This window comes from Megalobrama amblycephala, linkage group LG5 (genome assembly GCF_018812025.1).
Source record: "Megalobrama amblycephala isolate DHTTF-2021 linkage group LG5, ASM1881202v1, whole genome shotgun sequence".
Taxonomy (NCBI): Eukaryota; Metazoa; Chordata; class Actinopteri; order Cypriniformes; family Xenocyprididae; genus Megalobrama; species Megalobrama amblycephala.
The window spans coordinates 38,083,589-38,095,604 of record NC_063048.1 but is presented as its reverse complement, the minus strand read 5'-3'; the positions used below and the strand labels follow the sequence as shown (position 1 = coordinate 38,095,604).

At 33.5% G+C, this 12,016-nt stretch overlaps 1 protein-coding gene across 2 annotated transcripts in view; it reads right to left on the bottom strand.

The window, feature by feature from the left end:
* LOC125269307 (1-phosphatidylinositol 4,5-bisphosphate phosphodiesterase beta-1) overlaps positions 1-12,016 on the bottom strand; it is a 78,689-nt gene that overhangs the window by 11,763 nt on the left and 54,910 nt on the right. For both annotated transcript variants that reach the window (XR_007185073.1, XM_048192208.1), the window contains exons 16-23: positions 11,672-11,768; positions 11,513-11,597; positions 7,534-7,658; positions 7,277-7,431; positions 5,510-5,674; positions 5,324-5,423; positions 4,859-4,963; positions 502-617 (exon numbers count right to left, since the gene is read on the bottom strand). Coding sequence is in view for 1 of the 2 variants with exons in the window: in XM_048192208.1 (XP_048048165.1) it covers positions 502-617; positions 4,859-4,963; positions 5,324-5,423; positions 5,510-5,674; positions 7,277-7,431; positions 7,534-7,658; positions 11,513-11,597; positions 11,672-11,768 (948 nt within the window). In the remaining variant the exon portion in view is untranslated. The remainder of the gene's footprint in view (positions 1-501; positions 618-4,858; positions 4,964-5,323; positions 5,424-5,509; positions 5,675-7,276; positions 7,432-7,533; positions 7,659-11,512; positions 11,598-11,671; positions 11,769-12,016) is intronic.

Here is a 12,016-nt window from a genome sequence, read left to right as displayed (position 1 = left end):
TAGTTCACGTGACTTTGGCAGTTTGATTCACGATCTGAACCACTGATTCGAAACAAAAGATTCGTAAAGCTTCATGAAGCAGTGTTTTGAAATCGCCCATCATTAGATACTGTTGAATAAAGTCGTTAGTTTGTTTTTTTGGCGCACAAAAAGTATTCTTGTCACTTCATAACATTAAGGTTGAACCGCTGTAGTCACATGATCTGTTTTAAATATGTCTTTAGTAGCTTTCTGGGCGTCTGAAAGTTTTAATTATCTTGCTGGCAATGCAGGCCTCATGGATTTTATCAAAAATATCTTAATTTGTGTCCTGAAGAAGAACGAAGGTCTTACGGGTGTGGAACGACATGAGGGTGAGTAATTAATGAACTAACCCTTTAAGTCTGTATAAATAATATATTTTTAGTTTCACTTGAGAGTGAAAAAGACCCCAAAATGACCATGTTCATCTGTCAGGTCTGAAGATTTGGAGTGAGACAGAAGCAGAATGTGAGTCTGTACCTCTTTGGTGTCTTTCTCCTCTTCTCCTTCCTCTAAAGTGAGAGCCGCCAGCTGTTTGGATCTCTGCTCCATTAGGTTGACGTATCTGATGGGGTTGGACAGCGCTTCGATGACATCTGTTCAGCACAGAAACACACCGTCAGTCACGTCAAACACAACTCACAAATCTCTGCATCACGCATCTGGTTTAGATACCGCGGCCTAAAGTCATTTTAGTTAGTGAACAGCTATAATGTTTTCACAATATTTTGCAACTTCAAATCCTTATAAATATATATAAAGATTTGATATATGACATGATGTTTTGTCCCTTTTAAAGGCCTTCTTCTTTCAGTGACATTTTGCTCATATCTGAAGTTTCATTATAGGCAGAAACCCTTAATTAAGAGACATTTTAGAAAACATTTTCTCCTTGGCATTTTAGGGGTCATTTCATCTTTTAAAAAGCCCTTCATTTACATCAACAGAGTGTTAGATTCAACATTTTCTAAAGAAAAGTCTCTGATAATTAGTCAACATAAAATAAAAGTTGTGACATCTTCTGTGGGGTCTATATCACTTTTTATATAATATGCATATTTAACAAGTGATTAGCTTTAATTAGGTGAGATCACTTTGTTTTTATGTGGCTTTAATAAGACAAAGTTTCCATTTAAATAAAACACTCTCATCATTATTTGCGTCTGACAGGAAAACAGACGAGTCAAAACGAACGTGTGAAACACTGCAGAGAAGGTCAGTGCTGTTGTGCCTCTGTGGTGTAACACTTTTTAACTGAAGCACAACACTAACAGGAGCATTCTGGGAACTGAGACGTGAATCTGTCCCATAATCCCCCATCTCATAGTTTCAGTATGCAAATGAGGACCACAAGCGTTTGGGATGAAGATCGAAAAGCTCCTCACAAAAAGCACTGTGGCAGTGAAGGTAATACTACGGTACTCTGATATATGGGCCACACAACCAAAAAACACATATAATATATAAAATATTTAAAATATCAGTGAGGTTTTTATATATATAATTTTTTTAATATATATATATACAGTACAGTCCAAAAGTTTGGAACCACTAAGATTTTTAATGTTTTTAAAAGAAGTTTCGTCTGCTCACCAAGGCTACATTTATTTAATTAAAAATACAGTAAAAAACAGTCATATTGTGAAATATTATTACAATTTAAAATAACTGTTTTCTATTTGAATATATTTCACAAAGTAATTTATTCCTGTGATCAAAGCTGAATTTTCAGCATCATTACTCCAGTCTTCAGTGTCACATGATCCTTCAGAAATCATTCTAATATGCTGATCTGCTGCTCAAGAAACATTTAATGTGTCCAATTGTACAAAATATTTGTGTACAATATTTTTTTTCAGGATTCTTTGATGAATAGAAAGTTCAAAAGAACAGTGTTTATCTGAAATCTAATCTTTTGTAACATTATAAATGTCTTTACTGCCACTTTTGATTGATTTAATGCATTCTTGCTGAATAAAAGTATTCATTTCTTTAATTTCTTTTCAAAAAAATAAAAATAAAAATTCTTACTGACCCCAAACTTTGAACGGTAGTGTATAATGCTACAGAAGCTTTGTATTTCAGATAAATGCTGTTCTTTTGAACTTTCTATTCATCAAGGAATCCTGAAAAAAAAAAGTACACAACTGTTTTCAACATTGAAAATAATCATAAATGTTTATTGAGCAGCAGATCAGCATATTAGAATGATTTCTGAAGGATCATGTGACACTGAAGACTGGAGTAATGATGCTGAAAATTCAGCTTTGCATCACAGGAATAAATTACTTTGTCAAATATATTCAAATAGAAAACAGTTATTTTAAATTGTAATAATATTTCACAATATTGCTGTTTTTTACTGTATTTTTAATTAAATAAATGTAGCCTTGGTGAGCAGACGAAACTTCTTTTAAAAACATTAAAAATCTTAGTGGTTCCAAACTTTTGGACTGTAATGTATATATATATATGTTATATGTTATATATGTTATATATAAATGTTTATTTCGGTTGCATAACATATGAATGTATGATTTACTTACATAAGCATAAAAATATAAACAGAATCAACCAAAAAGGTGTAGGCTGAAGCCATGGCTTATTACACCTACCCTTATTACAGCGTCACATACCCTCCAACTGATATTAAATGGGCAATTCCATTATTACAATTTACAATTTTTTTTTTTTTTTTTACACATTACAACTTAGGCTTCCATCTTATAATTCATATATATTTTGGATCTGAACATTTTTTTAAACTGAAAAATAGTGTTACTTCTCTTAGACCGTTCCACAAATCGACCCCTTGAACAGAAACACAATTCTTTTTTACATTAGTTCTGACCACTGTTTTTTTAAACATATCCTTTCCTCTTAAATCATATTTATCTTCCTTAATTTCAAACAAACACAATATATTTGCTGGCATAATTTGTTTTTTAACTTTGTACATGAACAAAGCTGTTAAGACTAACTAAATTTTAGTGCTTAAAATTTAAGAAATATTAGTTTAGATGAGGAATAATTAATAATCCTAATTGTTTTTTTTTGCAAAGTAAATATAGATTTTGTATTTGACTTATAACTATGCCCCCAAATTTCAATGCAATAGGTCATATATGGTACTAAGAGAGAACAATACAAAATATACAATGTAAATTTGCTTAGGAAATACTTGATTTTATGTAATATAGCAATGGTTCTTGACATTTTTGACAATACATGTGTTATGTGTGGTTTCCAGGATAATTTGTGATCTATTATTACTCCTAGAAATGTTATTTCCAGAGTATATTTAGTATAATCATCATTTATTGGGTACTTTCAATTGGGAGGTAGCTGTCCCGAACCCTAACCCCTAAATTTCAACTTGTGCAAATTATATTGAAATCATTTTTGCAATTTTTTTGTTTTTAAAAATATCTTTTTGATGTTTTTTTTTTTTTTTTAAAGTGAAGTTCAAAAAATATTTTTTATATTTTCTTTGTAAATCATGGAACTTTATGTAAAAAAAAAATGTGTCCCGCATTTTCATGTCACTACCGAAACAGTGTGCTTTAGTCCACTGTCTGAGACTGATTTTAACACACTTAGATACACACACAGTAGATAGATCATCATTCTGAGTTAAATGTGTTCAAAAGTCTGAAAATCTGAGTGAAAACTTTAAGTACTGTCACTAAACACCTTTTTCTGCAATTAAGCAAACTTTTTTGGGTGTTATTCCATAAAATTTGTTCAGAACTGTGCTAGATAACCATGTGCTGATTATCATCTTTGAGCGGCTCAAGAGTATCTAAATTTCGGTCGTGACTGTTTCGGTAGTGACATCATTGTTTGTTAGTGACAAAAGGGAACACATAATCGTTTATTTGGGGGAAATAAGCAAAAAATTAATACAGTTATGCAAATCATTAGTATGTTTTATTATGCAAATCGTTAATATCATTTAATAGTGTTTTAGTATGCGAGTTAAATTCTGTATTGTCATGTGATCGCTACCAACAAATTACTGTCACTACCGAAACGTGCAGTCATGACCGAAACATGGGATGATTTGTCAAAAATCAAGTATATTGAATACTCAGCTAAGATGTTATTATAGTGTTTGGTTCAATGTTTATTCAAACTGATGAATCCTTCACTTTGAAATCAGTTTAATAAACTTTATGACCTTTACAAAGAAAGATTGGATTCAAAATACAACAAATCTCATGAAATGCACTTGAAATATTGCTAAAATTGTAATTGTTATTGATTTACCTGTGAAAACATTTTAATAAAATAGCAAAAAATAGGTAGATGAAACAAAATCTTAATAGGTCAATGTAACTCTTTTTATTAAATTATTTATCATTGTGTTTCGGTAGTGACAAATTTGAGGAGAGGAAAAATATTACAAAACTTTCTGAAAATACAATATGAGAAATTAATTGCACAATTACTAGAAATGTGTATCTTGGATATTATACAATTTGCATACATACAAAATTTGTGGAAAAAGACATTTTTTCCCAAGATGTTTCCAACTCTGACTTTGAATCAATTCTGTAGAATGACCCATATACAATATTCAAGTCATTCAATTCACAAAGAATATTTATCACATATGCTGTAAATAATGCATAGAAGTCAATTTTCCATTTTCTTTATGCAAAGTATAATTTCTCAATTATGCTTGTGAGATTCACTCATATTTACCATGTTATTCATAATGGCTATTCAAGGTTGTTTCAAAGGACGCCACAGTAGTACTATGGTACATTTAGTGCTTCCTGTGAGTAGCAGATCCTAAAACAGATGTTTCAGATAATAGAAATGAACTTCTTACCAGCGAATGTATCCGGTACGTAGTCTTTCACCTCAATATACACGAATATAGCAGGAAGAATTAGAGCTTGATTCTTTTCATTTCTCAAACCGATGTAACGATAACCTGTGAGAATATGAGAAAATGATGCTTCATTACAACAAACAAATTCACTGCTGCAGCCTTAAAAAATAAATAAATTACTAGAAATATATTAAAATGTTCTAAATAAATAAAGTAAATTTGTCTTTTAAGACCCCCCCAAAAAAAATCACAATGAAATGACATAGAACTCATATTAGGCTGTTAGAGAGGCGGGTTTAGAGAGAGCGAATCCTCGATCGAAGCGTTTCAGACACTGTGAGTGCACATATATGCTCCAGAAAAATAAAGTGTGTTTAACCTCGGATGCATGTAAAACTATTGTAGGAGACTCCAAAACAACATTAGGAACCATACGGGCACTTTAATATACATGATTCTCACCCGGACGAATGGCTGAGACGGGAATGATCCGATGACCAATGAACTTCCCGCCCTCTTCAAACACGGCTATCCTCAGGGAAGCGAGGGTGGGCAACACAACCTGACCAATAAACACCACAGTTATTTACTTCAAGCACTCCAACCATCTGAGGATAATAATAACAGGACTCTAAAAACACCCCGTACCTTTTTAAAGACGATGGGCTCCTCGTCCCACACAGGGTTGATGGCGTTGCTTTGGGACGTCTTTGTCTTGAAAGCTTTTCGTCTCGTGTCAACTGGAAGTCCAAACATGTCAATCTCCACATAAACGCCCACCTTCTTGTCAGTCAGAAACTGTCCTGATATGATCTAATGGAAGAGACACATAACCATAACCATAACCTTTCATTAACATGACAGACAGCAGCAGGTTTATTAGGCTGCTGTCACTTTAAGAGATTATGCCCGGATCCAATATACTGTTACACAACATTCATTAACTCTCAACTCTTTATGTTCCAAAAATGACTGTATTTACCCGAATACTCACCAAGACGGGCACTTTGACATAATTTTATATGTATTTGACCGTTTAAACGCAATAAGCAATGAAAAAGAAGTCAATCTGGTTCTCGGTAGCTGTCTGAGAGGCGGCTTTATGTGCGCGCCACTAATATAGATCAGTGATGCACATGCTTTTAGTGTGAGCGTGAAACCTGCGGGAATGACTAAAATTATACACCATACAAGCACTATTCAACCGGAGTGAATGAGATGAGTGAGTGACAGGAATATTGGAAGCGTTTCAGATATTTCAGTATGGATACTTATCGAAATATCTATATATATATATATATATATACACACACACTACCATTCAAAAGTTTGGGATTGATAAGATTTTTAATATTTTAAAAAAAGTTTTGTCAGCTCACCAAGATTGCATTTATTTAATTAAAAATACAGTAAAATCTGTAATATTGTGAAATATTATTACAATTTAAAATAACTGTTTTCTATTGGAATATAATATAAAATGTAATTTATTTCTGTGTTGGAAAAGCTGAATTTTCAGCATCATTACTCCAGTCTTCAGTGTCACATGATCCTTCAAAAATCATTCTAATGTGATGATTTGCTGCTCAAGAAACATTTATGACTATTATCAATGTTAAAAAACAGATTCCTTGATGAATAGAAAGTTCAAAAGTTTGGGGTCAGTAAGAATTTTTTTTTTTTTTTTTTTTTGAGAAGAATTTAAAGAATTTTTTTTTTTTTTTCAGCAAGGATGCATTAAATCAATCAAAAGTGACAGTAAAGACATTTATAATGTTACAAAAGATTAGATTTCAGATAAACACTGTTCTTTTGAACTTTCTATTCATCAAAGAATCCTGAAAAAAAATATTGTACACAAATATTTTGTACAATTGTACACATTAAATGTTTCTTGAGCAGCAGATTAGCATATTAGAATGATTTCTGAAGGATCATGTGACACTGAAGACTGGAGTAATGATGCTGAAAATTCAGCTTTGATCACAGGAATAAATTACTTTGTGAAATATATTCAAATAGAAAACAGTTATTTTAAATTGTAATAATATTTCACAATATTACTGATTTTACTGTATTTTTTAATTAAATAAATGCAATCTTGGTGAGCAGACGAAACTTCTTTTAAAAACATTAAAAATGTTACTGATCCCAAACTTTTGAACGGTAGTGTATATATATATATATATATATATATAACTTGAATAAATTTTTTTTTTTTTTTTTTTTTTTAAATGAGTAATTTTTCTTGAACAAAAACATATATATAACACTAAATACATCAAATAAAAAAAAAACGAAGATATACGTCAAATTATAGATTGCATCACATTAATGTACTGCAAATGAGTTTCCTGCTTCTAATACTTTTGGCAACAGTCTCAGTTAAAAAGCCATAAGCCTAACAACTCTAACCTTTACTGATAAGGTATTCGCTACGATCCCGTCCACTGTGCTTTCTGTGAAGGGGTCGAAGTGCTTGTCCGGTCGCCTCATGAACTCTGGTTTGAGCCTGTAGCCACTTTTCCCGTTGTACTCGTACATGCCGAGGTTCAGCTGCATGGACAGATCTGAGAGAGCAGACAAATATGAAGTGAAATTACAGCTGTCATTTCATATCAAAGTCATGTTTTAATAAGTCTTTCCTGAAGCGTTTTGATTCATCTGCTCACCGATGGTCTGAAAGTTGAGTGCTACAAGCTGACAGCCGGCGTTCCAGAACACCTGCGGCATGTAGTTGGAGGAATCCACCCGGGTTCCTTTGGGATAGATTCTGCTCAGCTGAAATTTGTTGTATCTACATGTACACTGTTAAGGGACTGACGTAATGAACTGAAATCATTTACCTCCAGCACAACTACATACATCACAAAACATGTCTGTGTAAAATAACATGTAAAATATTAAAGAAATGATAATTGTTGTAAAATCTTTTTGGCTTTTTTGCTATAATGTGACATTATTTTAATATGGGCATGAGAATTAAGCACATTCGTCCAGATGTTTATATATGCGTAAACATCTATAAATGTATATATGACATATCATTGTTTTTATATATACAGTACTGGTCAAAAGTTTGGACATATTACTATTTTTAATGTTTTTGAAAGAAGTATCTTCTGCTTATCAAGCCTGCATTTATTTGATCAGAAATACAGAAAAAAAAACTGTAATATTGTGAAATATTTTTTCAATTTAAAATAATGGTTTTCTATTTTATTATACTTTAAAATGTAATTTATTCCTGTGATCAAAGCTGATTTTTCAGCATCATTACTCCAGTCTTCAGTGTCACATGATCCTTCAGAAATCATTCTAATATGATGATTTGCTGCTCAATAAACATTTATGATTATTATAAATGTTGGAAACAGTTGAGCTGCTTAATGGGATTTTTTTTTTATAACCTGTGATACTTTTTTTCAGGATTCTTTGATGAATAAAAAGTAAAAAAATAAACAACAGGATTTATTTAAAATTGAAATATTTTGTAACAATATACACTATTCTGCTCAAAAGGGTCAATTTTTTTGAAAGAAATTAATACTTTTATTCAGCAAGGATGTGTTAAATTGATCAAAAGTGATAGTAAAAACTTGTTACAAAAGATTTCTGCTCGTTTTTAACTTTTTATTCATCAATGAATCCTAAAAAAAGTGTCCAAATTTTTGACCTGCATATATGAATATAAGATTATACATATATATATATAATAAGGTATATTTACTGACCCCAAACTATATTACATTATTATATTATATTATATTATATTATATTATATTATATTATATTATATTATATTATATTATATTATATTATATTATATTATATTATATTATATTATATTATATTATATTATATTATATTATATTATATTATATTTTGATCTCATGTTTAGAAAATTGTGTAGGTATTCGAGGAAATGCCTTGAACTGGATTAAGTCTTGTTTCCAAAACAGAAGTTTCTCTGTTCAGATGGGAGAATGTATGTCGACTTCAGCTCCTTTATCTGTTGGTATTCCACAAGGATCTATTTTAGCACCAGTCTTTTTTCTCTTTATATGCTTCCGTTAGGTCAGATCATGAGTACAGTGGGTACGGAAAGTATTCAGACCCCCTTAAATTTTTCACTCTATTATATTGCAGCCATTTGCTAAAATCATCAGTTCATTTTTTTTTTTCCTCATTAATGTACACACAGCACCCCATATTGACAGAAAAACACAGAATTGTTGACATTTTTTTGCAGATTTATTAAAAAAGAAAAACTGAAATATCACATGGTCCTAAGTATTCAGACCCTTTGCTGTGACACTCATATATTTAACTCAGGTGCTGTCCATTTCTTCTGATCATCCTTGAGATGGTTCTACACCTTCATTTGAGTCCAGCTGTGTTTGATTATACTGATTGGACTTGATTAGGAAAGCCACACACCTGTCTATATAAGACCTTACAGCTCACAGTGCATGTCAGAGCAAATGAGAATCATGAGGTCAAAGGAACTGCCTGAAGAGCTCAGAGACAGAATTGTGGCAAGGCACAGATCTGGCCAAGGTTACAAAAAAAATTCTGCTGCACTTAAGGTTCCTAAGAGCACAGTGGCCTCCATAATCCTTAAATGGAAGACGTTTGGGACGACCAGAACCCTTCCTAGAGCTGGCCGTCCGGCCAAACTGAGCTATCAGGGGAGAAGAGCATTGGTGAGAGAGGTAAAGAAGAACCCAAAGAGCCTGAAACACCTGAAGGACTCCAAGATGGTGAGAAATAAGATTCTCTGGTCTGATGAGATCAAGATAGAACTTTTTGGCCTTAATTCTAAGCGGTATGTGTGGAGAAAACCAGGCGCTGCTCATCACCTGTCCAATACAGTCCCAACAGTGAAGCATGGTGGTGGCAGCATCATGCTGTGGGGGTGTTTTTCAGCTGCAGGGACAGGACCACTGGTTGCAATCGAGGGAAAGATGAATGCGGCCAAGTACAGGGATATCCTGGATGAAAACCTTCTCCAGAGTGCTCAGGACCTCAGACTGGGCTGAAGGTTTACCTTCCAACAAGACAATGACCCTAAGCACACAGCTAAAATAAGGAAGGAGTGGCTTCACTACAACTCCGTGACTGTTCTTGAATGGCCCAGCCAGAGCCCTGACTTAAACCCAATTGAGCATCTCTGGAGAGACCTAAAAATGGCTGTCCACCAACGTTTACCATCCAACCTGACAGCACTGGAGAGGATCTGCAAGGAGGAATGGCAGAGGATCCCCAAATCCAGGTGTGAAAAACTTGTTGCATCTTTCCCAAAAAGACTCATGGCTGTATTAGATCAAAAGGGTGCTTCTACTAAATACTGAGCAAAGGGTCTGAATACTTAGGACCATGTGATATTTCAGTTTTTCTTTTTTAATAAATCTGCAAAAATGTCAACAATTCTTTGTTTTTCTGTCAATATGGGGTGCTGTGTGTACATTAATGAGGGGAAAAAATGAACTTAAATGATTTTAGCAAATGGCTGCAATATAACAAAGAGTGAAAAATTTAAGGGGGTCGGAATACTTTCCGTACCCACTGTATATATGGTGTGCATCAAGTAAAAAAATTTGGTATAGTTTGTGATAGTGATTGAAATTTGATAAACATATAAATGAAGTCGTCAAAATTAGTTTTTTCCAGTTGAGACTGATCTCTAAAATTAAGCCTTTTATATCACGGAAGGACCTAGAAAAGGTTATTCATGCTTTTATTTTCTCAAGATTAGACTATGGTAATGCACTGTACTGTGGTGTTCAACACAAAAACTTAGATTACAGCTGGTCCAAAATGCGGCTGCAAGACTTCTGACAGGCACTCGGAAAAATCAGCATATTACTCCTGTATTAAGAGAACTACTGTACATTGGCTGCCGGTTTCCTATAGGATTGATTTTAAAATACTATTATTTGTTTTTAAAGCTCCAACATATATAGCTGATCTGATCCAGGTGAAGAAACCAAAGAGAACGTTACGCTCTGAGTCATTAAATCTCTTAGCGGTCCTGCGGACGTACCGGATAATGAGAGGAAACCGCTCCTTTGCGGCCGCCGCTCCTAGGCTGTGGAACAGTTTACCTCATTATATCCGGCAGTGCTCCACTCTTAGAGAGCTTAAACGCCATTTAAAATCGGATTTTTTTACTGTAGCGTTTGATCATTCATGAGTGTTGTGTTAGTGGTGTAATGGGTTTTTATTAATGCCTCTTTGAATTTGAGGTTGATTTTGAGTAATGAGAATTTGGGGTGAAAATGCACATTAAAAGGCCCTAAAAATAGGCTCCGTTTTATTTAATCCAAATGTTTCTTTTTATTTGTATATGTGGTGAAATGTGACCCAAACTTGTATTGGCAGGTTTTCTGAGATGCACTCAATAAAATGGCAAAAAAATGAAAACAATATCCTTTCATAAGACTTGAAACAGTGCATATGGACTAGAGTTCGGAAATGTTCCTGCCAGATTTGATTATTTGGGTCATAAGTTATGACATGAATAATAGATGCACTTGTCCTGGTTTCCTGTCATGTGTCTGATGGGATATGCGAGTTGTGTGTGAAGTCACTACAGACGAGCAGCAGAACAAAACACACTCATCCTGGAGTTCTTGAGGTAAAGGATGCTCTACAAACTCCACCGGTGTCTTCGTGAGCTGCTCCAGGGCTTTGGTCTCCACAAACGATGACATCTGATAACTGCGCTTGGTTTCTGAAAGCAGACAAATCGAGTTTTAACAGGATCTTCAAATCAGTGCACACATTATCGCATGCGGTCATACTCACTCTTGGAAACCTCAAAGGAGTGGAACTTGGTCGGCTGGATGTAATTGACCAGAGTGGACATTTCTTCTGTGGCAAAGGCTTCAGATCCTGCTGTACCCTGAAAAAACACACAAAACCACCTCATTAGATGGAGAAACAGCTTTCTATGAAGGTTAAGATCTGCATTTGACACTCTGTTGAGAAAAATCATAATTTTTTAAAGAGTTTTAAGCTCTGTTTTGTACTGTATTGGTGGGCAAGTACCTGGAACTGACATAATAGAGTTAAACATTTTATTTACAGAGAAATCTGTTAATAAAATATCAATCATTTACTGTAATCAGTTTAACTGATTTATTCTAGTGT